Here is a 25,974-nt window from a genome sequence, read left to right on the forward strand (position 1 = left end):
ACTTTACTGCAGAAGAGACAAGCAAGGAGGTCAGAGACATCGTCGAGAAGCTGAAGCTACCGTGGGAAAAACTCGCAAGAGCCGTTGCTTTACTACAAACGTACAGTGGCGTGGAACTGGGGCAATATCACTGCGTACTGCACCAAGAAGCGCTTTGAGCCAAAGTGATGGAGTTCGAACATGTGATGAAAGTCGTGAGGTCGGTCGTCAACTTTATACGTCCTCGGGAATTGAAGCACAGAAAGTTTCAAGAGTACCTGAAAGAAATTATGAACAAGCACATGGACATCCCGTGCACACCGAAGTTCGCTGGCTGAGCCGTGGCAATACTTTGAGTCGTTTCGTCGCTCTCGAGGACGACATCATCGCTTTCTTGGGCACAAACGGAAAAAAATACCAGAGCTGGAAGATGAGCAGTGGTTGCGAGATTCGCGATTCCTCAAAGATATTTCAAGACACCTAAATTCGCTCAGCACAGCTCTCCAAGAAAAGGACAACTTCAGTTTGGACATGGTGAGCACAATCTTCGCACTCCAAGAAAAGTTGCGCCTGTTCACATCGCAGCTTCAAACTGGAAATTTAGCACTCTTAAAACCTGTCAGAAACTTTTTCCCAACGGTGAAAACCAGAAGTCGGTGACTGCGATGTACGCACACGTCGAGAACCTTCTATCCGAGTTCCAGAAACGTTTCAAGGCGCTTGAGGTCGAGAAAGCGAGCTGCGATCTGTTCCGCGATCCTTCTTCTGCGTCCCCGGAGGACTCCGATCCGACGATGCAACTGGAGCTCATCGACCTCCAGTGGTCACCAGCGCTGAAGACAACGCGTCGCGAATCCCAGCTGCTTGAGTTCTACAAAAGCCTGGACAAGAACAAGTACGGAAACCTGGTGAACCACGCCTTGAAACTGGCGTCACCTTTCGGGAGCACGTATGTTTGTGAGCAGACTTTCTCACTGATGACTCTGAACAAGAACCGCCATCGATCTGCCATGACGGACGTGACATTGTGATATGTGCTGAAGACGGTAACGAGTGCGATGGCACCTGATATCGGAAGCCTGACCGCAGCCAAAATCTGCAACACGTCGCACTATGTACGGCCCGCACAGTGTTCAATAAACGTAATTTTGGCCCGCCTAATTTTCGCCGCGACAAACTGGATTGGCGGCGACGTCCGCCATTTTTGGCTCAAGTGCGTTCCAGCATGCACCAGCTTGACGGTACTTCTTTATAAAAATCCAATTCATCCAGTGCTTAATGCGCAAGCAGTTGCACCGTCATCTACTTGTGTCTATGTAAACTACTCTAAGCAATCCAAGGCCGGTATTCGGTCAAACGTTGCTCATACTAAAACTCTCTAGTATGTCTATCCTTTGAGTGCGGTCGTTAACAACGTGGCTCTCAACCGAAGTCTGTTGATGAGAAGTAAATGTTGATACGTTTGGAATAAGTGTGATATTGACTTCGTGCAATGCGCCATTGCTGTTTTCTCACTCTTTGTAACACGTAGCACTTCCAGTGGGGCTGCACGGTTGAGCTCTGACTAATTGACTAGTTGCATTCTGTCTTCCATTTTCTAGCGCGAAATTTGTATGGGGCTATAAAACAAACGATTACAATATATGCATCTTTTTTTGTGTGTGTTTCAGGCATCACGTTGTTTTAGTTCAGCCTCAAAGCAAGCTGCACGTGAAAACTCTTTTAGATCTAAAAGACTCTCTGGAGGTAAGCAAAAAAAAAAAAAAAAGTGTCATATATGTATTTTTACATAAAATTTAAAGGTGTAATTCCTCGCACCTTTTCGATGGCGAAAATAGCACTGTCGAAAAGCAATGCATGCTCTACACGCCCAAAGAAAACACTCTCCAAAGCAAAGCCATTCTTGTGCTTGTGCCTCTTGCAACGCTGCTCTGAACTGAGGTTCGACTGGCATTTGTGAGCCAAGGAGGGCTAATACTTGGGCCACACGGGCAACTCGAATGCCATTTACAACGAATGACATTTGAACGATCGGCCAATCAGCGCGCGACACTCCGAGCGTGGGGCGTTCCACGCGCGACAGATCGCGAGCCGATTCGTTGATCACACGAATGTCATTCGTTGTGAATGGCATTCGAGTTGCCCGTGTGGCCCAAGTATAAGTCCGTCGGCGGATCTAGAGACCTCGGTAAATTTAAGCTAGTGCCTTATACGAGATACCTTCGCTGGTTCAACTTCTAATTTCTCATAGTGCTCTGCTCCAGCCTTTTTCAAGTGAAGAACTTGTCCCTGCGAGGCTGCGCCGATCTAAAAAAAAAATAATGCGAAGCGAACAAGCAGAAAGACCTCGTTCATATCTTCTCATGAATGGAAATCCGAATGTAAGAAGAGTTTGCCGAACTTTCTTTCGCCTTTGGCGCTCGTGACGTAACCGGCTTGAAGACGCCGTCGTCATTAAGGTTGTTTCTATTTCCTGCAGTTGGATTTCTGGAACAACGTACTGGTAGAGGGCCGCGCTGGTTTGATCCAAGTACCACCCGAGAGTGTCGACGAAATTATCAGTGTTATGGAGTCATCCGGAATGCAGTACCACATCAAGACAGACAATCTGCAAAGGTATGCCAGTCTTTTTTTTTTGTTTTTTTTGTCGTTGTTTTTGCGTGCGTGTGGGTGTACGTCGTTCGGGGAGTGTCAGACACTGTATTTGATGAATGTCGCGGTTTTACTGGTAGTCGCTAAGTTTAAAAGATGCGCATTGAAATAAATCACATCATGTACAAAAATTACCAGCCATAAAAACTGGTTGAGGTTAAAAATATATGTTTTTGTATATTTGTTTATCGAGCGAAGAAACAAAGAGGGGAGCATTTGTACCATTCTTTTGCCGATCATAAGGGGAGCAATGCTTCTGTCGTGTCAGGGAGACTGACACATCTTACGCTTCATACATGAGATTGATCGTGTTCGGACTTATTCTGACAGCTAACGTCAATTTCAGTCCGGAACACCGAGTTTCATATGATTCCTGTCCTATTTTGCTTCCCGGTTATCTGGACCGTTTGACGTTCGAGAACACCACAACAATGCCTTATTACATTTTTGTACTTTATGCACGCCCTCAATCCCAATGAAATTATAATAATTAAAAATATATTAAGGACGATGTTTATTTTTCGTCTCGGCGATTGGCAAGTTTTATTAAGAAAGGCGGCGAGAGAAGGAAAGAAAAGAACTCTGAAATACTCATTTTGATATTAAATTAAGCATACTATTTGCCTCTGCAGCTAGTCCACAGTGCACTTCTTAGTTATACCTTGGCTGGGACCCTTAAACGCCCGTTCACACACTTGCGACTTCTTAAAACCAAGTGCCTCACAACCTCTTAATATCTCTTACGACCAGAGCAGAGTTCCTGTATAGGCTCCCTACGGCTACGGGAGCCAGAGTTGCGCGTTCATCCCCGTAGCGCTGTCTTTCCTGCACGGCATGTTGATCCTGCTCCTCACGTGACTGAATTCGGCGAATAGCGGCGCCGCGCGTTCAAGGCGCGCGGCGCGCTCAAAAGCAGGTGAACGTACTGTCGGGGCGCGTGCAACGTCTACTTTCCTGCACGGCATTTGATCCGGATCCTCACGTGATCGGATCTCGGCGAATAGCGGCGCGGCGGCACGTAGAAACCAGACGCGCAACTCTGCACTCTAAAAAAAGGGGGTGTAGACGTTACACCCCTTGTCACATATACGACACCCCAAAACTTCAGTTGCACGTACAGCGCGCTGACGTCGAACTGGCTGCCCCAACTTTTGCGAGAGGGTTGACGACGGTGCGACATAACATATTAAACAGCTAAAGTACGTACCAAAGTCTACAGGAAAAAAACACACAGGTCTTGCAGTTGAGTTTAGAAAACCTCGATAACTTTTTTTGCAGTCAGTCCCAATTACATTAACTGTTTTAATGAGTTGCCCAACTCGGCTATCATGCCGCCCGTGAAATTTGGTAGCGTCGGTACAACGTCAGTGCGCTGTACATCCAACTGATGTTTTGGGGTGTCGTATATGTGACAAGGGGTGTAACGTCTACACCCCTTTTTTTTAGAGTGTGGGTTCCGTGCACGCTGGCGCCATCTATTGGGTAGCAGTGGAAACTCGGCTGTCCCGTATATTTTATATTTCTCTCGCGCATCATCCTTTCTCTCTTGGCTCAAAAAGCTTTTGTCAACGTAATAAACGGCCATTTCTCATGGGTAGTACGCTCATTTGATCTCGGAAATCCTGCAAAACCTGCGCTCTATATTCCGTTTCACCCTATGTTGTACCGCAGCGAAGGCTAGAAGCGCGAGCTTATAGCATTGGCAGCTGCCCTTGGTGCACGAGAGCTTGTGCCGCCGAGATGTGCCTATAGAGCAAGGAGCTCGCGCTTGTAGCCTTTCCTGCGGTACAACACAAGGTCAAACAGAGTACAGTGAAATGCAGTTCCAGGATCACTGCAGAGATGGCGTCAGCGTGCCAGTGTGTTCTCCTGTCCTAAGAAATTTTAAAGGCTCGTTCACACATATGCAACCGAGTAAGACAGAGAGAGGCCAGGCCGATTTTTAAGTTCTAAGGTGTCGCAAGTTTCTGAACGGGCCTTAAAGCCCGGCCCGCGCTTGCCTCCGACCGACTGAGACAAGACCGGTTTTTAAGCCTTTTGTGACGGCTTACGACCGGCTGCATTGCTGCGCATCAGGTTGTAAGCCGTCCTAAGAGTCTTAAAAACAGGTCTTGTCTCAGTCAGTCTGAGTCAACCGCAAGTGTGTGAACGGGCCTTTAAAGGCCGACGTACCAACCTCGGTTTTCTGCAAGGAAGACAGTCCTGCTATCGCTCCCCTCTCCTAAGCTGCGAGGGGAGACAAGTTGGAGTAGGGTCTTTCATTCCATGTCAAACGTACCAGACGCTGCGCTCGACCATTTCCGATTTTTAAAAGAAAATGCATGGCTTTTTACCCCGAGGTCCTTACCCTTTACCTAAAATATTTTCGCATGTTTTTTTTGTTTTTTTTAATGGCGTGAGAGTGGTTTGAACTTTCAAAATGACCATAAAACTAGGCATCATTCAATAATTTCAGACTTTCTTCTAAACGCTTCACAATTTATTTTATGTAATGTGAACATATTGCGCTTGCTATATTGTGATGATTATGCCAATTTAATTGCTAAAATAGTTTCAACAAAATTCAACAAAATGCACACAAACTAGCAGATTTCTGTTCGTTTTTTTAATTATCGCTTTGCGCCTGACATTTATAACTGTTTCCATTGGAAGCCCTGTAAATGTTTTACAAATGAAAAATGTCTAAAGCCGTAGAACAAAATATTTAACAGAAAACAATTCTGAATTCGTAATAAAGCCCGTTTTGCTGCCTAAACAGCCGTTTATTTTGCCCTGAGAAGGTCCAAGCAAAATAATAAAAAATAAATCAAAATTATTTTTTTCTAGAGCGAGAAAAAATATTGAATTTGAGCTCCCGCGTCGCAACCTGGCATTGTTTCTTAGCGCCTCTTCACCGCACAACACGGCACCTGACACGAAAGCTGAGCAGCTTTGCGCGCACGCAAGGCAATATACTCTTTCCGAAATTCAATCTGGCCACTTTGATCACTATCATCATCTGAAAGATGGCATATGTGCCGTACTAATGGCGGCCTTCCGCTTACTGATGAAGGAAGTAGCTGAAGATGCTCCTAAGCAGATGATTCGAAGCCTATACATTCAAGACGCTAGCACGATGCGAAGCAGAAATTGAGTGCAAGATCTGAGGAAGCGTTCGTTTCTAACAGGGGCCGAGTCAATCTGTTAGTACCATCAAGGTGCTTCAAAGCCCCTTAACGTATCGAACTTTATCAGGGCGTCTATGTGGGTTGACGCTTGTTTCTGACTGGTTGCATCTTTGTGCCTATCGACACTGAAAGGGATCGAGAAAGAACCGTACAGTGAAGCGCACCTTCTCATTTGCCGTTGACATGCGAAGGTGATGGTGTCCGATAAAATAATTCAGACCACAGGTTCATTGTCGCCATTAGTAAGGCAAAAGTTAAACTGCCACATGAGTCACCAGGTGGCAGTGAATTTGGAAAGGATCTATTGCTGGTCGGGAGTGTGATTTTCGCAGGGGCTTCTACGCACGTGCATTTTTTACTTGCAATTGCCTTGCGTCTGCTTCGGCTGCAACGCGAACAGCGGATGTAGGGTGTGATAACCGTACGTGCCGCCTCTACATAGTGGGATCGTTGCGCCCATTGTACCGATGTCAGCTCTCCTCACTCCGAAACTCTATGCCTAATGGCGTCGGCGTCATCTGACGGGAACTTCTCCTATTACGGAGTTCGAGTTCGAAGGAATGCTTATTAAACAGAAATTACCAGAGATCAGAAAATATATGTCTTTAATTAACAAAGAATAAACAACTAACACTGGGACAACACCAGCAGATCTTTCGACGCTCTTCTTCTAAACATACCTATCATTCCTGAGCAATGTACCGTCCCAGTCCCAACTGCGAGCCACCGATCTTCAACCCGGCTTCCTTCTTCGAGGCTGCATGCTTGCCTCATCTCAAGAATAAATCTGCTCACGCTCTTCTCCCAAGCATATGTCTTCACTCTAGCGATGCAATGGCCACCAGACCTGGCATCTTCTTTTCTGTATGACGATGAGATGATGGTTGAGGAGGTGGTGATCCTCATATGTAGTGTTCCAGTCCACCCCCAGCAACGTAAGCTAATAGGGACCTGAAGAGACTTCCAGGAATATTCTCTTTGACTGGTGGTGTAGTTTGGGGACGGTCCTCTCTTCCTCGCACACCTGACACATCGGATCAGGAGAAGAAGCAAAGGGCTCCAATCTTTTAAGTTGAGCTAAGCCTATGATGTAACGAGATAACAATAGAGCGAGATCCCTACTGGCGTTTCGAAAGGAAAGGACCGACGTTAAGAAAGGGCAGAAACACAAGGGGTTTTGTTTCAAACGACCACTGACTATACTCCGTTTCACCTTACGTCCGAGCGCAGCGGATGCTACAAGCCGTCGGAGCTAATCTAAGGCCGTGGGAGTGTCACGTGACCCTGGAGAGGGGACACAGCGACGCGCGGAAGGCGTAGCACGTGCTACGCCTTCCGTAGTGTCCGCTGCGTCCCGACGTAAGGTGAAACCGAGTATAGCTGTAATTGGAAATCTCTCTCCCCCCTCCCAATTTTTTTGTTTTTTGTTTTTTTGTTTTTTTGCCAGAGTACGGTGCCATATCGATGTATGAAGCAGGTCACTCGGCAGATGAAGTCATTCTGTGGTTCGTGCGGATGCTGATGAGGCTAAGTAGAAAATTCTGATTGTTTTATTTTCTAAACTAGGAGGATAGTCGAGACCTTTCAGTGTTCGTGCCGTTTTTTGCCTGCAGTTTCGGGGTTTGTGTCATGTTCAGGATAGTTGAGTCGTGTTTACTCATCGCTAATGTGTCCCCTGACGGACACAGATGGAAGGCCCCTACCTGTTCGCTCAGGGCCCCTGAGCGAAGAGAAAGGAGCCATCGATCTATGCCCGTCAGGTCTTGAGCATCAATGAGGGACCGCCTTTGGCCTGCGTTATTTCGTGGCAACCACTTGCACCGAGAGAGCACGGAGGAACTTCAGTTTTTGCAAACCAACCAGAAATTTTGATGGTACAAACTGCACATAAAAGAAAACACTCTTACCTACTCGCACGAGTCAAGCACATAAAGGTCAAGTCTTTCATGACACAAGCCAGTATTGTGTACAAATCAGTATATTTAACTTTAAAAACTTTTTTTGTGCTGGTTTAGTGGCAGGCAAGAAGTGAATCGGGTCAACTGCAGATAAATCAATGCACTATTACAACCTTGCTCGGATAGGTATCTTATACATAACAAGACGAACGGCATACAGGTTAAAAACTTTTTTACGGTTTAGTTGGTTTGCAAAAGGCGTGAATTGAACGGTGACAAATTAGCGATGAGTGAACACGACACAACTATCCTCCTAGTTTAGAAAATAAAACAATCACAATTTCCTGCTTACCCTCATCAGCATCCCCATGGACTTGCCTGTGCCGAGTGACCTGCTTCATGCATCAATAAAAGACTGTACTAAAAAAACAATTACTTTATTGGGCAGGTTCCCGATCTTTCTGCCCTTAATTACCGTTGGTCCTTTTCTTTTAAAACGCCAGTATAGGGATGTCGCTCTGTCGATATCGCGTTTCCTGAATTGAAGTCCCCCTCAGGTGATGCCCATGCCAATATGCATCAAGTTTCGGAGCGAGGAGAGCGGACATCGGTACAATGGGCGCAACGATCCCGCTATGCATATCCGCTATTGTTTGCGTTACAGCCGGACGAGTAGAAGCGGCCGCGGCAAATCGCGGCGCGTCTTTAGCCGTAAAAAGTGACTGCATACGTAAGGCAATTCCAAGTAAAAAAATGCGCATGCGTAGGACCCCCTGCGAAAATCACACTCGCGAAAAGCAACTCGCAGCTCTCGTCATAGCTCTCGTGTCAGGTGGCGTGCTGTGCGCTGAAGAGGCGCTAAGAAGCAATGACAGGTTACGACGCGGGAGCTCAACCTCAACATTTTTTTTCCTCGCACTAGAAAAAAAAAATTAACTTGATTAGAGTTTTGTAAATTGAAGACAATAACCTCTTGTTCTAAATTCGTTAGTTCTTGTATTTTTACCTTGACCACCTCAGGGTATAATAAACGGCTCTTTAGGCAGCAAAATGGACTTTTTCACAAATTTAGAATTTTTTTTTTTTTTTTTTTTTTTTTTTTTCTGTTAAGGCCACGGTTCCACTGAATGTCGCAGTTTGGGTACTTTTTGTCAGATTATTACTCATCTTCTTTTGAATACTGTTTTGTGGGATTGATGTCGTTCGAAAGGCAATGCAATTCTCTTTCATTTGTTATTACGTATGTATTAGTTTATACTGCTCATGCGCATTTGTTGCGTTGCGAATATGATGGCGCGGACCCTCACTTGCTCCGCTGGTTTATGTTTCATGAAAAATCTATTAAAGATAACACGGTTCCCATAGAACTGTTTTGTTATGATGATGTTAGAGCAGAATGTAACGATATACTTTTTTGCTATTTGCACTACTTTGTTTTGTTCGTCTCTCCAAATATTGCCCTAAAATTGTAATTTTTCAGCACAAATATGTTTTTAATGACATGCGCTAGGAAAATTAAATTACCTACAGATGTAGTGCTTATAATTGGTAATATGCAGAAAAAAATTAATGTTGTGTAAATATTTTTTTGTTTAGATATTCTATATCAAACCTAGCACGTTTTTATGCTTAGAGTCACGATGCTTCAAATGCCGCTGAGGAAATAATTAAACTATGATAAAATCTTTTATAACATTTAGAACTACAATGGTTGCCCAAGAAATGGACGATGGCTTTTTTCCATTTTCAAAGTCTGAACACTCCAGGAGCCCTTCAAACTTACCTGTTTTTGACGCATATCTTTTATGGACATCAAACAGATTTATTGGCATCTAATAACATTTATTGTATGGAATAGATATACATTGCGATGTATTAGATTTTCACAATGATCTTGCTTTGGTTTCTTGATAGTTGTAGAGCTTAGTTAATTTTAAAAACAATTAAAAACTGTTTTGGTGGCTTGTTACGCTACCTGCCGGATGGCAGACAAAACTGCTGATTTCTAATGTTCAAGAAATGTTCGAGGGTGGCGTTGGCGTCTGTATCATCATCAGTGTCCGTGTCTTTTTACCTTCACATTTAGAAAATATGTTAGAAGATTCACTATCGACAAATGAATCATTTAAGTACTGGGTCAGGTTAATAAATCTAAGATGAATAATTACACAAGCGTAGTGTGATATAATGTGTTCATTATTCGATATGATTGAAATCGATAAACAATGAAGATGAAAAGGAGAATACACCCGAGCTCACTTCGTGCCTAGAGTCACTAAAGGAGCTGCGCTTAGAGTATCGGCACTCCGTTCCCCAACATTGTCGTGGGCGCCGCCATTTTGGGTCTTGTGCAGAGCAAACGCAACTGCCGATCGTCATGATTCAAAAGTGCGACTTCCTCAGCATTAAATACCGTGTCAGGAAGCTGATGCAATAATGCTTTGCTATGTCGCGGACTGTTTAAACATTTGTGGAGGACGGAAAAGCGTTTTCTGTGATTTTAGATAAAGCTTCAGATAACTGGGAACCATGATTTTAAGCCACAATATGCCCAAGTGTCGTTACTCTGAAGCGTAGCTTATTTAATGACACTATTCATGCCCTTGTTCAAGGAGCTTGTAATATATCTGAAGGGGCCATGACGCAAGCCCCGTGGGCTCCACAAGCCACCACCTTTTGACGCCTGCCTCTTCCTCATTGTTCCCGCTAGTGCCACTAAATTAGCTACGCTTCAGAGTAGCGACACGTATATACTTGACCATATTGTGGCTTAAAATCATGGTTGCCAGTTATCTGAAGCTTCATCTGAAATCACAGGAAACGCTTTTTCGTCCTTCACAAATGCTTAAACAGTTCGCGACAAAGCAAAGCAATATTGCATGAGCCTCCTAACACCGAATCTAATGCTGAGGAAGTCGCACTTTTGAATCATGACCATCGGCAGTTGCGTCTGCTCTGCACAAGCACCAAAATGGCGGCGCCCTCAACAATGTAGGGGAATGGAGTGCCGATACTCTAAGCGCAGCTCATTTAACGGCTCTAGTTCCCGCGAACCTCCTTTCCCCTGACTGAAACTGAAACTAAATATGAATAATTACACCATTATTATAGCTTATTTAGTTATAACCAACTACACAGGATCAGAGGAGGAAGCGGCCGGGTAGGAGAAACGCGGGTTTTATGTGTGACCATTCTAACCGTCTTAGAAGGGAAAATGCCAGCTTGTGCTGGTTTCAAAAAGACGATCCAAAGAAAAGAAGTGGCACGCTGTGTTCTTTGTGATTGTGCGTCTAATTCATTAACAGGTACATTTGAAGATCCACGATGGACGTCGATCGTCTTGAGGTAATGTAACGTATTAACATTATATAAATAATAAACATAATGAAGGACTGAACGACTCCATTTTTTTAATTCATGTAATGTAATATGGCGGTAGCCTATTGTACTTATTGTTGATGAAGAGCAAAATGAGGTGACGAGGTAATGATTAAATGATGAGGCTCTATAAGGACGACGACATTAGTGGGTATCGATCCACAACGTACAGTGCCAGACTTGTTTCACGTATCGTGTACCCAAAGACTTTTCTTTACCCGCAAGAGAATATGGTAGAATCAATGAGGATGCTGCTTTACAACTGTACGTGTAACATGAAAACTGGACTGCGCGAAAATGCAGCTTATTCATTAATATGAAGGACAGATTTCTAGCAGCATCCCCTGATTAACTGCTTGGAAGAAATGGCCTCGTTGATGTAAAGTGTCCCCGTTCCTAAAGATTCTTATAGCCTACCAAAACCGCAAACGAGTATGAGGCGAAAAATAAAAAAAAGGAGCCGTGTGTGAAAGGTTCAAATCACTACCATAGCTTCTGCCACAAAATACAAGGGCAGTTACATAATACACAAAGAGATTTTTGTGATTTCGTTATATTTACACTCAAGGGCATTGATATCCAACGTATTCAGAGGGACGACACCAAGTGGCCAAACAACATAGAGCCTTTTCTACTCAAGTTTTACATGGAAGGCCGGACTTCCGCTGAAATTCCTCAAGTAGACGAGTTGTCCGATCGAATAAACTGCCATTACTTCCGATCTGCGAATCTCTCGATCTTCGTTCGTAGGCAATAGTACCATGATATCGAGGGGTGTGGCTCTTCATCCGCCGAACATTGCTTCGGGGGTGTTTTTCTCGTGGAAGATGGAGACCGTCGCGTGCTGCCAGAACAAGAAACTGGCGATTCTTTACTGAACTACTTCTTCCGTAAGCTTCAAGAGGGCTTTCTTCGTTTCACACACCATCTCTTCTGCTTGACCGCTAGTTGCAGAATGGTATGGTGCACTAATGTGGTGCCTGATGCCGTTTTTTATTTTTCTCAAAAACTTGTTTATTTTATTTTAAAGAAGATTCGGTGCGTTATCAGAGAAAAAATATTTTCGCTAGGCCAAAAGTGGGGAAAAGAGAGCGTAGAACGTCAGTGACGCGTTTGGACGTCGTGGCAGGCATCGTGTAAACTTCCAACCACTTAGAGTACGCGTCGACAATGACTCCGCAGATGCGGATACGTTTCGCCACCCACCGACTGAATAGTGGATCGTTTTCAGTTACTGTTCATGATGGCGCTGGACTCGAGGAAGGCTTTGAGTCTTTCCGCAAAGTTAGCCCAGGTGCCAACACTTTTGTCGAAAGCGGTAAGTGCTCGAAACGTCAACAACGTCGGTAGCAACGTGCTGTGCTTGACACTTGACGCTTACCATTTGCTAAGATGAAACTTGCTTGTTCGTTTGCCACGAGTCGTCCAATATGAGGTCATCACCGCAACTCCATTTCCCGACAAAACAAGTCTTCATTGTCCGCATGTCTATAGTTAGCAATCATGTGAACTTATAAATTCCCGAACGCTCATCACTTGCCGTCACTAAACGCCGCTCAATCATAGCGTCTTCATTGCAAATAAACGTCTTCCTATTTCTTCTGATGGTTTTCATCATAATCCTCCTAAGCTGTACTTACAACATAATGTGTGTCGGTACTTCCGAAAATATTGCAACGGCGTTTGTTTTCTGGGAACTATAATGTAACAACCTTTACAACATCTTCCGGATCCCGTGAAACACAATATTTCGTGACGTCACTTTTCAATCGTCATTATAAAGGCGAGGTAAATACCGTAAATCGCGAAGCAGTTTATTAGACGTCCGCTTCCACTGGTGTCTTGGAAGATTGAGCCTACTGAGCGTGCATTCCTGCAGAAGAGTTTTTCATTGACAGAATAAGTTGACACGTCAATCAACAATTGATTATTTCTTGGTACAGTATTCTTGGTAAGGTTTATTGCGAAAGCCTGTGCAAAAGCCGAACCGCATGTCCCTATATCAGCCTGACATTCTCGCATACATGAGTTGGCTGGGCCACGCTATTGAGCCAGCTGAGCACAGCTGGCAGCGACGCGAGAAAGGCCACGATGGGAACGTGATGGTGCTCGAGCCATCCCACCGTGAACCAATATTTCAGCCACCCCACGGGTGCATGTCGCCATCTATTGGTTGAACTAATGCCTTGTCCAAGATGGCTGCCGTGGGACCGCAGCCTTAAAGGGCCCATGAAACGATTTTTGGGTTGGGATAAATCATTTCAGATTGGGATTTTACTAATAGCACATCGTTCAGTGGACCAAAAGAAAAAAGGTAGAAAGTCAAAAGCCTGACTTTCAGTGCGAAAATTTGAAAACAGAGCGGACTATTTCGTACCTCCTCCCCTTCGCAACCTCTCTGCCTTTTCATTATGATACATCCGCGGTCCCAAAAGCGCGTCATCGGGTCCAAACTGACGTCACACGCAAGCGGACCTCACTTATTCCCTTCACCTTTAAGCTGACATTGTGGTGGAAGCTACGCGCTTGCCGGACCAATCAGCCGCCTCCCTTTCGTCACCTGACTTCATTCTCTGCAGCCACATTTGCCACGCTCACGTGGCAAGTGTGGCTGGCCCAACGAGCACGTAGCTTCAACAGCACTGTCAGCTTCGGAATGAACGGGGTGGGGAAAGCAACTTTTGTCTGAATTTTGAGCGACGGGCTAATCTTCTAGGGGGAGAATGGATGTGTCCGGGATTACGCAAACGAGAGTGCGAGCAAGAGGGGACTCCCCTTTTTCTTCTTCTTTAACTGTTTGGTGGAATGCGCGATTTATGAGTTGAGGAGGAAAGCTAAACAGGAAAAAGTTGGAAAAGCGTTTCATGACCCCTTTAAGTATTTTGTTGTATGGATGTAAAAATGTTCTTTACTTGTAATACATCTACAGGGCTTCTAATAGAAAAAAAAAGTTATAATTGTCAGGCTAAAAGTAATAATTCAGCAAACAATTTTAGAAAAGTGCTAATTTTTGTGCTTTTTGTTGAATTAAAAATATTTTAACAATAAAATTTGCATAGTCATGACAACATAGCAAGCACAATGCTGTTAAAATTGCATAAAATAAATTGTGAAGCGTTTCGAAAAAAAAAATCAGATTTTTACTAAATTATTGAATGATGCCTAGTTCTATGCCCATTTTAAAATTTAAAACCACGCTCACGCCATTTTTTTTTTTTTTTCGGCGAAATTGCTTTAGGAAACGGTTTAGCACCTTGGGGTAAAAAGTCATGGATTTTCTTTTAAAAGTCGGAAATGGTCGAGCGCAGCGTCTGGGACGTTTGACATGAAATGACCCATCAACAATGTAAAAAGTGGAGAGGTTATAGAAGAGGAGGAGGCAGGCAAAAGTGGAAAGCGCGAAGTGTACGTTGGCCTTTAAACATTTTACTAGGTTCTGAAAGAGAAAGAAAGAGAGATAGAGAGAGAGAAAAAAAAGAAGCTTTACACTATAGTCGGTGACAAATCAAGAAGGTAGGGCGAGGGAAAAGAAGGTGGGAGAGGAAGAAATGTACGCAACGCTGGCATGGGAAAAAGAAACCCCCTCCCCTCGCCAGCGTTGCGTCCGCTTCCTCCTCCCTCACCTTCCTTTCTTTCGCCCTACCTTCTTAACCTGCAACACACTATAGTTCCTGTGCTTCGTCGGCAGCCTGATCAATGCGGAGAAGCACCTCATGGTTCCCGATGAACAAGTCGATTCCTCCCAGGAACCGTCATCGGAGGAGTTATTTGACTTTTCTAAGTATCACAGCTACAAAGCGGTGAGCGGTTTTAACTGCCTTTACTTGGCGTCACTTGAGAGATGCACGCTTTTATGGGGAAGAGGACAAAGACGGAAAATCTCGAGAGCCTACTTACGGTGAAATGAAAGTGACATGCATGCCCCTTGCCGAGGAGCATGCTGGCTTTCGTTTGGATGTATGGGTCAGCCTTGGGGGGGCGGGGGGGGGGGGGGGGGTCTGCAGAGAGTTTTGACGTCAAGAGACGTTACTTAGATCTATTTTGTTGGCCTAATACGTTTGTCATTTCACCCAAAACTCAGCATTTCCTCCCCCCCCCCCCCCCCCCCCCCAAAAAAGAAATGTTGCCCTTGGGGGCTGATTGGGGGGGGGGGGGGGGGGGGGGGGGGGTCGGCCTCTCTTTCTCTTCCCCTTCCCCCTTAAATGTGCCTCTAATACGCAGGCTCCCTCAGTCAGATCTCCCTTTGCGTTACTGTCGTTGTTTCTTCGTATTAATTCCCCTAACTCTACAGTACTCCAATGTATCGCGGCGATCGGCACTTGACCACTTGTCAAGTATCCATGAGAACAGCTTCGATTGCGTCTATCTGGGGGACTCCCGGAAGCGCTGGCGGCGATAGTGCTTGACTCAAGTCTTGCTTTCCAGGTGACGCGGTCACTCTCGGCGTACGCAAAGGCCCACAGTTTCGTACAGCTGCAGACGATCGGACAGACTCACGACGACAACGATATCGTCGCCGTTAGGGTACGCCACGGACACTACACATACTCAACCATTTCAGATATTGCATGGCTCATTATTTCCTTTCCAAGGAGGAGCACCGTGCGCACTGTACGCTTCTACCACCGCGAATCACGAGCCTCGTGAAACCGTTTGTTTTTATGACGCATTCTCAATTACTTGGTTGGTTGAAGAATCTTTCTCCCTTTCAGTGCGCGAGAATAGGCTCGTGGCATCTTATTTAAGGCATCCATTGGTAATTTCAGCTCCAGAAATGAGAACCGCTCCTTGACGGTGTTCGCTCAATTTTCATATTAAAATCGCCAAACATGCCATAAAAAAAAAAAAAAAGCTTGGCCACAATTTTTATTTTGACTTAGAAAATAAACATGGTTGCTAAGTTTTTTTTTTTTTTTTTTTTTTGGTGGACTGAACAAAAACAAAATTGGGCCAGGAGCGGGGCTCCTGGCCCACTTCTTCGCCAGATCTCTTTCCCTTTCTCTTTCCCTAAGTTTGATGTGTGATGTAATAAAATTTAATAATCCATCTCTCCCCCCTCTGTTTACTATTTGCAGTTTCCCCGCCAAATTTAGCGGGGAAACTGAATTCGTGTGCAGGTCACGTGACATCAATTTCCCCGCTTAATTTCGCGGGACATGTACCGACGGGCGGACGGACGGACGGACAAAATTTTGGGATTGGGGGTAGCGTTTAAAAGCATTTCATGCTTTAAAAAAATAATAATAATGCGTTTTTATTTGTTTGTATCGAACACTGCGGGATAATTGTAGACTATAGCACCATAATGCCTGCCCTCCCATATGCCTGGCTGTTTTCCGGTGGAGGAACTCTTACGACTTACAAAAACGTATACGTGTCTTGTGCTTGTCCGTGATGCATGCAGGTCGCTAGAAGACAAGCGCTTCCCGTCATTCTCATTGACTGCGGAATCCATGCCAGGGAGTGGGTGACCATATCGGCCTGTATGTACATCATCAACGAGGTGTGTACACCGTTTGTGTTTCTCTACCACTCATTACTAGACGTATAGCCTGCTGCTCAATGTGCCTTTTTCAAGGACGGTTCTGCACATGTGCAGGCCTTCCCCTCGCAGCGGCGAAAGCTTGAACTTCGGTAGGCATCGGAAGAATGGTTGCACTACCTCTCCTGTCTCTTCCGTGACTCGAATCTGCCGCAGAGAAGGCAGGAAAGGTTTCGCAGCTCCCGTTCCATCCACCAACCGTAGTTGGAGTTTTAGCCACTTGGTGTCGTCTTTATGTGAAAAAGGTCCATTTGATCAGTCTTCAACTTGAGGCTTATTTATTTGCTTGTTCTGAACGTCGCTAACAATAGCTGCGATTACGCGTGCGACGAGGTCAACTGAATTCATCCTTCCCTTTTCCCATGACTTAACGCAGTCTCAGTCCTCGCCATGTGTATGCATTATTTCATTAGTCCTTCAGTAAGACTTACCGCGCAACATTAAGGTTGTTGTTTAATTTTATATCGATTCATTTCTTTTCTCTTACGTCCCCCTTTTATACTTCGCGTAATCACCAAAAGCAACGTTCTTGTATTAGTTGCACTTTCTGAAGTTGTCTTGAAATATCGATGACAATGCAAATGACTGAACTGCGACTTTCGCGTGTCCTCGGTTCTTTTGCTACAATTTTAGCGGCACTTTTTTTTGTACTTTTGATGGGCGAAAGGATAATAATAATAATAATGATAATAACAATAATACATACATACATACATACATACATGCATACATACATACATACATACATTTTATTGACTCAGTGGGACTATTAAAGAGGGATATGTTTGCGGGCACATCAAAGCCAGCGAAGGGCTTGTGGGATGACACCCTAAAAAAAATTAGAAAAGTCCACTTAAAGGGCAACTCCGCTTAATTTTAAAAAATTTTGAGATAGTGGCCGATTTTGCTTTTTGAAGCCCTCAAAAACAATCCCCAATCGTTTGTTTCGCAAAAAATAAAATATTTTTCCTGTAATTTTACTCTAGCCATGATCACAATCCGAAACCGAAACGGTGGCAAAGCCGGACAACATTGTATATTCGGCATCACTAAGCATGTACACCCACGTGATATACAAGGGGAAGAAGGAGCTCCCCTCTTATCAGGATCCTCCTTTGTGCCTCCTGGATTAGCACAGGCGTCGCTATTCTCCTCCCAGAAGATTATAGAAGATTAACCTACCACTCAAAATTCTTACAAAAGCTCTCCTCCTTTTACTTGGTGTTCAAAAGTATGCGATGTAACACAAGCCGCGCTCAACGAGGCGATCGGCTTATCAGTAGTATCAATAGTCGAGCGTCGGGCCGGCCGAGCACGTCACTCACGTCTTTTACGGCGCAGGCACCACCCGTGCTCTCCCCGAAAAAGAAAACAAAATTGAAAAAAAAAAAAAAAAAAAAAAGCTGTACATGCTTGATGACGTCGCGGACGTGCCGGGAGAAGGAATTTGGAGGAAGCGGAAATGCAGCCGGGCAGTGTTGTCTGGCCCGCACGTCTCATCCAAAACCAGCGGATTCGTGCTTGTCAAACTTTGACAGCGATTTTGATGAACTTCTAGGCGGAATTCCGTCGTAATATTTGCCATGGGGGTTTTGTAGATGATAACAAAGGGAACTGTATAGTTTTGCACTACTGGAAAAGAAGCGGAGTTGCCCTTTAAGTGATAAGGTAAAGGCCTTCAAAATGAGAACTGAAAGATAATAAAACTTTCCCCACCCCCCTTCCCCGCCCCAACCCCCTCCCCCCCCCCCCTCCCCCTTTCCCGATTGTAGCATAGACTACTAATTACGAAAAAAAATACAGCATACGAAAGCAATGTACATATTATGTAACAACGTAAATAGAATTAACACTTACAGACGCAAGTCCCAAATAAAGTGTAACACAATGCACGGAGACCGAAAAATGAACTAGAAAAAGAAGAGGAAACATTTCGAATCTGTGGTAGCTATAGCAACCAGCACCATCAGGATTGTCATAAACGCACACGGAGCAGGCACTAAATACTATCAAGGTTAAGACACTTGAGTTATTTTTTTAGAGTTTTCAGTGATGTGATATCATAAATATAGTCCGGGAGGGCGTTGAAGACACGTGGCACATAAGATTCGCGCGAGCATTTACCATACCGGGTGCAACAACGTGGCACTACAAAACGAGGAGAGCTGCGTAATGTGCGGGACGAATGTAGTGGTGTCTTGAAATCACTGCTCCAAAAATTACGAAGGAGGACGGTCTCAATAAAAAGTGAGCGGAAATTCGGCAGTTGAAGGCTTTAAAAAATGTCGGCAGTGGCAGAAAGAATAATAATAATAATAATAATAATAATAATCCTGCTCCGAAAGTGTAGACATTTTGAAATTAATACTTAAATTATCAAATAAAAAAAAGGGGAAAAAATAATCACGTAAACTTTGGGGGCTTACTATATACATCAGCGATCTTCAACAGGCCTGAACCACCCCCCGAAGCGAAAAAATTTAATGTGAATCGTGCTAGCGTGCAATTAATTGACCCATAGGCGTCCGCTTGCCCCAGAAACGCCCGCTGAGACGGTCGCAAAAGCGCCGACAAAATGCCTGTTGTGGTATCGTGCCCGAGCGTTTTAAAATGGCATTCGAAAACGTCCAGTGCGGAGGGTCGTATAATAGTGACTTCGAACATGTACCTAAGGTACATTTTTGTTAACACGTTACACACTCGTGCTCAAATGTGGCCATATCGAAATGGCCACTATACTTCGTTTTAAGTCCAGACGCAGCCAAGGCTACGAGCTAATGGCACCAATCAAATAGCGTCGAAAGCGCAAGTCACTGGGACTTTTTTGTTTACAATCCTTTAAGCGATGATCGAACACCTACAGAAACACGAGGAACACCATATAATGCGCTTTTGACGCTGTCTGCTCGGTTCCATCAGCTCGTAGCGTGTCGGCTGTGTCTGGACTTAATTAAAGATGAAACAAAGTACATATAGTATATTGCACCGAATAGAAATACGCAACAAGATACAGCAATTCTATACTCTGTTTCATACTTACTGTGCAACGCTGTCAAAGCTACTGGCGCGAGCGCGTGGCTTCATCTATGGTTTTGTTTGCGCGAGTACGCATGCAAATGATCAACGAGACCAAGCCCCATGCTCGCGCCAGTAGCTTTGACAGCGTTGCACAGTAAGTATGAAACAGAGTATAGGGGACGTTTGTGCAAGACGCGTTCTTTTGATGGATGACGATACCTGTTCGTTCTAGCTCATTGGTGCTGAGGCTCCTGGATCCAACATCTCGTCCATAGTGAATTCTTACGAGTGGTGGGTGATTCCCTGCCTCAACCCAGACGGATATGAGTTTTCTCGAAAAAAGGTACGCTTTAAATTTGTCACGTCGGTGAGCGTGAGATACTTGGGCCGCGAGTGCGAACATCGCACTCTCAGTGCACGTTGCATGGAACTATGAAACTGCTTCCCTCTTCCACACTAAAAAAAACAAAAAAAGTTTTTAATGCACGAGAGCCATATTATATACCTCCGCTCTTTTGCGCAATGCGTTCAACTGGATCTGAATTTAAATATATGTAGCATATGAAACCGCGCGCCTACTACCACAGGACAGCCTCATCGGTCACATCAACGAACACCGGCGTTGCCAAAAGTGGGGGTGGCCATCGTTGGCAGCGCTCGGACATTAACGAACAATATGTACCCGCGGTCCTCTTCACATAACAATCGTTGCTGTGTAAAAAAAAAAAAAAAAAAAAAAAAGCTTATGCCGCATTTGACTGCCTGGAAAGGACCCGGGTGCGCACGTTGTAATTTTCACAAATGGCGCGCAAGTAACTAGATGAGAAAAAAAAAAGTTGTAGTTAATATTTTTATTTATTGTAACATACATTAAAACGGCACTGAGGGCTGCTCTGGTGACGCATTTCGATGAGACAAGGGAAGAGAAAGTCTAGAATTATTTGGTTCCGCCGCGGATTGGTGTTAGTGATGGAACCAAACCTCAACCTTATACGACGAGATGGCTCGGCAGCAGTGGTCCGCGGAACCCAAGGAGTCGCAACGCAGTCGATCGTACTCAATCGCAAATGTCTTATCCTACGGTGGACTAAAGGTCAAAGCCACAGACTGCCAGGTGCAATCACATTACACGTTAAACTATGACATGCTTTACATTGATTAGGCGTGGACGAATAATGCTCCAAACAAAAAAGTGCTGCATCATTTCTGTAGCTTAGGCACTGCAAAGAGCCTGTATGTTGTGGCTTTCCTTGCGATGTAAAACTGGTGAGTCACTCAGTGCTCTTCGTTTCGAACCACTGTCTGCCCATCCCAATTAGACGCGGGCACCGACACGTACATTCAAGCCGAATGCCAGGCATTTTCTAAGTGGCTCGTGATTGGATCTGGTGGTCCGTAGCCTTTGCCTTTAGTCCATCGTAGGGTGAGACGAAGTATAGTTTCTTAATTCAGCGAGAAATATATATATTGCGCCAGCGGGCGCCCACAATCAGTGAAAAATAACGCCGTTCATTTTTCTTTCTTCGTGTTTGGATGAATATTTACACTGAAAGGGTAACAATAACGTAAGTCAATGACTCAATACCCTAATCACGCCTTTGTGAAAATTACAACGCGCGTAGTCAAGAGACTTTGTAATTCCTGTGGAGTCCGGTTAATCGAGCAGGAGAAACGTTTCAGGGCTCTTCTTCCAGTGACTGAGGAAGAGGCTTCAGTCCCGAAACGTTTTATGATTTTTAGTTCTGCTCGAATGATTACCCGGCGTTTACATTCCTTTCCGTTTTCATTTTTATTCTTGTATTTACAAACGGACTTGACTGATACTTTTTCCCGTGCTTTAGAACCGACTCTGGAGGAAGAATCGATCGCTCCAGTACAGTTTCAACGGAACTCGATGTGCGGGCACGGACTTAAATAGAAATTTCGACGTTTCATTTTGCAGTAAGTGAACCACGCTCACTATCGCACGTCTAAACATTAGCAAGGCGCTGTGTTGCATCGGCGAGGAGTTTAAGCGATCGTTGATTTGTTTGAAGCACATACGAGTAGGTCGAACTAATATTTTTATTTTGTTTGCGATGTAATAACCAATGTAATAACCGCTTGACCCTTCGTTTTTTTTTTTTTTTTTGTTTTTTTTTTTTTTTGTTTTTAACCTGTCGCGATACATTGTTGCTATCTGTTAGCTCTCCAACGAAACCTGTACGGGTTGCGGGGTGTTTCCTTGCTATGCTTTTAATTTAACAGAAATGTCAGTCATGGGATGTGTACAAACTTTATGATTATAACCTCACTCATTTACGATTTTTTCGCATATATATAACATCCTAGTTAACCAAAACGCCGCTATTTAACCAGAAAACACAATGAACACCCCCCCCCCCCCCCTTTTTTTCCCCCTTTTTTTCTTTTCTTTTTTTACGGCGGACGTAGCGCGATATGTCTGTCGTTATGAGAAGTTTTGCGCGAGTGAATTAAGTGTCACAATTGTTACGTACGTGACTCCGTGTTTTCGTGAAGGCGGCCAGGATGAAGCAGACCCCTGCAAGGAGACGTTCTGCGGCAAAGCCCCCTTCTCCGAGCCCGAAACGCACGCTTTTCGGGAGCTCGTCGCGGAGCTTCGGAACCGTATTGCGTTCTACTTCAGCCTGCACGCCTTCGGAGATCTCTGGCTCATTCCATACAGCTTCCGGGTGGAGAGGCCCCCGGACTACGACGAACTGGTAGCGTAACCTTTTGTTGGCGGCGGGGCTCTCGTTTTGATTGGGCTCTTTCGGACCCGGAGCTTTTTCATTGTCGTTCTAATTGTTACGAGTTCGATGCGACCTGATCTGGTGAGACATTGAAAGCAATCTGAGTTCGAGTTGGAAGGAATGTTTATACCGTTCTCTGAATTGTCAGATTGAGGGAAGCTACGTGCTTTCACTGTGTGAACACTCGTTCGATTGGGGTTGGTGGGGGGGAGGCATTGTTTGGACCGAAAGGTGAAATGCTCGCTCATGTATCGGCTCTTCTCCGAGTCCTTCACTGTACTTTGAGAAGAGGTCGTTAAACTTTGTATCTCGACTATCTCGCGCAGTACAACCTTGGGCAGTACATTGACTCGAGGATAGCTTGCCTTCAACGGGGCACGCGCAGCTGTCGCCATTTTGGCTCTGGACGGCGTAAAATTGCGATTATCTCTGGTTCCAGATGGCGAGGGCCACCCGCGCAGTCCGGGCTATTAAAACGCTCAGTGGGGAGACATACAAAGCTGGCCCTGTGTCTTCAATGCTGTGTGAGTATATGCGCAATTACATGACGTCCTCTTTCTAAGACCCATTGGAGCGAGCAGTCAACGCTACTCGCAGACAGGTCGAGAACATTTTATTGGCGACTTTAGCGAACCTCCAGTCTCGCAAGCTTACGATGAACCAACGCGTTTGTGAACTAACTGTAGTGCCGTCTCGTGTCATTGAGTAGCGTTGCTTGAAACTCTTCAGCGATACTGTATAGACCATTGCTCATCTTGTATTCTTACGTAGGTCAATACAGCTACGGGTATAATCGAAATAATACAAATGTGCATATATTCAGAGCTGTTAGAAGCTGCAGTGACATAAAAAAGGTTTGCCAAGTTTTTGTGTTTTTTTTTTTCGGCAGGCGCTAATTGCAGTGGACATTTAGGACACCGACCCCGGTGGGAAGGGGGGAGGGGGGGGGGGGTTATGTGACGCATGGTTAGTCGTGGTACGGGGCACGTCCTTGTCCAGCGAGGCTGAGGGGACGAACGGTGAAAGCTGGGAAGCTATGGCGGAAATTAAAAGTGATCGCTGAGCTCTGCGCCAAAACACGGGAAGATATATGAGAGTAGACGTAGTGCGGAAGGCCATTTTACGTATGTGGTGCATTTTTGCGCAAAAGCACCAGCGTGACTCCGAACCATCATTGGCGTGCACGGAAGGGGAACGCTTTTGCTGTTAGGGAGTTTTCGTAGATCGTTTTGGCCTTTCCGCAACGCTATCCGCTACCCGCTAGGAGACCCGCTAACAGAGGCATAGCGGAGACTCAAAAAAGGGCTTTCGTAGACCGTTCTCTGCGGGCTACGGTACTGCGATTATGACAGCGCCACTAGCGGTCGTAAAAAGCACTATATAAAACATTAAAGGCGTACTATTACTGCAACCAGATATTAGTTTTATCAGAGTGCCTCTTTTCGAACACAACACATGGTTAGTTTACGACTATGAATGTTAATTTTTTTTTCTGGATAAATTCTTCGTAGCACATCTTGCCAGCTTGCGGTTATCGCGCTTTGTCTAAAGCCAGATTCAGTTCGGCCAAGCCAATCCTCTCTTTGCCATCTCGCGCTCTTTTATGTTCGTGGACGCGTTCTCCGCCAATTCCCGAAGATGCAGCGGCACAGCGTTCTTGAGGACCAACTTTTATTGTCCAGTTTAAGTTGGAGTGAAATACTGGATGTGTACTTGATGTTTTCGGAGCCGCCAAAGCTTTGTTATGTTATTTCACTAATGTGCGCCACTGGTATGGTGTAGCTTTGGAAGTTGTATTCTATAAACGGGGAAACACTATTGTTCTTTTTTTTTTTTTTTTAAGGCGCTACTGACTGTCAGCAAAGATTTTTGTCTTTAGTCTTTAGACTTTATTTATTTGGCTCTGGAGAGCCGCGGCTCCGCGGAAAGGCACCAGCTTGTACCATGGAGTACCACGGTGCCGCGTCTAGTGAACATGATAATGTCATCAGTATATACATGCATAATGATGACGACATGGATTGTTGGTATTGGGGAGGATGGCAGTCCGATTCCCAGAAGTTCAGATTTCGTGGAGGCGGGTTAATTGGGGGGGGGGGGGGGGGAGGGGAGGGGAGGGGAGGGGAGGGGGAGGGGAGGGGGGGGGGGGAGAAGCGAGCTGGGGGATCTGGCGCGCCGTTCGATCGGTGCATGAAGGAGCTTCCGGAACACTATGGCGCTGTTGCTGACTGGGGTCCACTGCGGTCGAAGCATCAGGCTCCAAGGAGGTAGCCCAGTCAAAGGTAGAAGCTGCCGCCTCCGAGGCACCAGCGCTCAGATTGAGGCACCGCCATCGCCCGGTGTGTCATCCTCTCAACGTCGTCATCGTTGTGCTCTTTATTTATACGCGTATATATGTATAAATAAAATAAGATAGATAAAAAGACACACAATCAAAGGGCCAGCGTATCTCAAGATTCGCTATTTCGTAAGGCGCCTCCGCAACCACGTCCGCAACTCCGGAAGGCCTGCGCTAGATTGGCGCATGCGCAGTAGTTGCGGAGGCGTAGCGGACAACGTAGCGGAGGCGTAGCGGAGACGCCAGAACAATCTACGAAAACTCCCCAATGATGTCCGCACAGAGTCGTCCCACTTGGTCTTGCGAAAAATCGCGCATGCGAACCGAACTTGGACAGAACCATGGAAAACGTCAGTGCAAGACAGACTGACCCCCCCCCCCCCCCCAGGCACGTAGCCAGGGGGGGGGGGGGGGTGGCATGGGGCCCGCCCCCCCCCCCCCCCCCACCCCCGAAATTTTTTATTTTGCTGGGACCTTCCTCTCCCCCCTCCCCTTCATACAGCATTTTGTCATGGCCCCCCCGAAATAAAATCCTGGCTGCGTGCCTGCCCCCTCCCATTCTCCCATACTCGTCCTCTATGTTATTAGGGAGTTTTCGTAGACCGCGTTGCCCCCCTCCGCTAAGCGTTACGCAGCGAAGAAGTTGCTACTGCGCCTGCGCGCCGATAGCCTTGACTGTGGAGTTCCCGCTATCGTAGCGGGTTGCGGAGGACCTTGCGGGACGGCGAAAACGATCTACGAAAACTCCCTATTCTCCACAAACACCGTAAGTTAACCAGCACGCTCCATTTCCACGAGAGAAACATAAAAAGTTTTAGTAGATCGCTCCGATAACGACAACCGCTATTCCGCCGCCACCGCCTTTACGCATACATCGTATCGTTGTCAGAGGTATGGGAACGATCTATTAAAACTCCCTCTCGATCTGACGTTGACGTGTTTCATGACACGAAAACGCTTTCAGTTGTTATATTCCACACTTTCAGACCTGGCACCAGGCACGGCCATCGACTGGATGTACGTGAAGAAGTCTATCCGGATGAGCTTCACGGTGGAAGTTTCTGGCGAGAAAGTTGGCTTCTTGCTCAGCCAGAGCGAGATCGCGCGCACTTCGAAGCAGGTGTGGACAGGAGTGCTCGCCGTCGTTCAGTGAAGAGCTCCGGAGAGCTGGAAGGAACTGTTCAGCCGGGGTCACACTGTTCGTACATCATACAAGAGACAGTCTGCATAGAGATTCGAACGCGAGTCA

The 25,974-nt window shown here is 45.5% G+C and overlaps 1 protein-coding gene across 1 annotated transcript; it reads left to right on the plus strand.

The window, feature by feature from the left end:
- The first annotated feature begins 1,568 nt into the window (after positions 1–1,568).
- On the plus strand, positions 1,569–25,974 carry LOC115324471 (carboxypeptidase A2). The gene is made up of 10 exons (XM_029985121.4): positions 1,569–1,725; positions 2,459–2,595; positions 14,763–14,874; positions 15,500–15,598; positions 16,479–16,577; positions 19,867–19,977; positions 21,476–21,575; positions 22,155–22,357; positions 22,827–22,911; positions 25,712–25,974. Exons 2-10 carry the CDS (start codon positions 2,546–2,548, stop codon positions 25,876–25,878), a joined length of 1,026 nt encoding a protein of 341 aa, XP_029840981.4. The 5' UTR covers positions 1,569–1,725; positions 2,459–2,545; the 3' UTR covers positions 25,879–25,974.

The sequence above is a fragment of the Ixodes scapularis genome, unplaced genomic scaffold (assembly GCF_016920785.2).
Source record: "Ixodes scapularis isolate PalLabHiFi unplaced genomic scaffold, ASM1692078v2 PGA_scaffold9__187_contigs__length_104089568, whole genome shotgun sequence".
Classification (NCBI taxonomy): domain Eukaryota; kingdom Metazoa; phylum Arthropoda; class Arachnida; order Ixodida; family Ixodidae; genus Ixodes; species Ixodes scapularis.

Excerpts from the sequence above, each read along its gene's own strand:
- LOC115324471 (XM_029985121.4), top strand. The coding sequence starts at position 2,546 with ATGGAGTCATCCGGAATGCAGTACCACATCAAGACAGACAATCTGCAA. Across the intron at positions 2,596-14,762 it reads AAGACAGACAATCTGCAAAG|CCTGATCAATGCGGAGAAGC; the intron begins GTATGCCAGTCT and ends CTTCGTCGGCAG. Across the intron at positions 15,599-16,478 it reads ACGATATCGTCGCCGTTAGG|GTCGCTAGAAGACAAGCGCT; the intron begins GTACGCCACGGA and ends TGATGCATGCAG.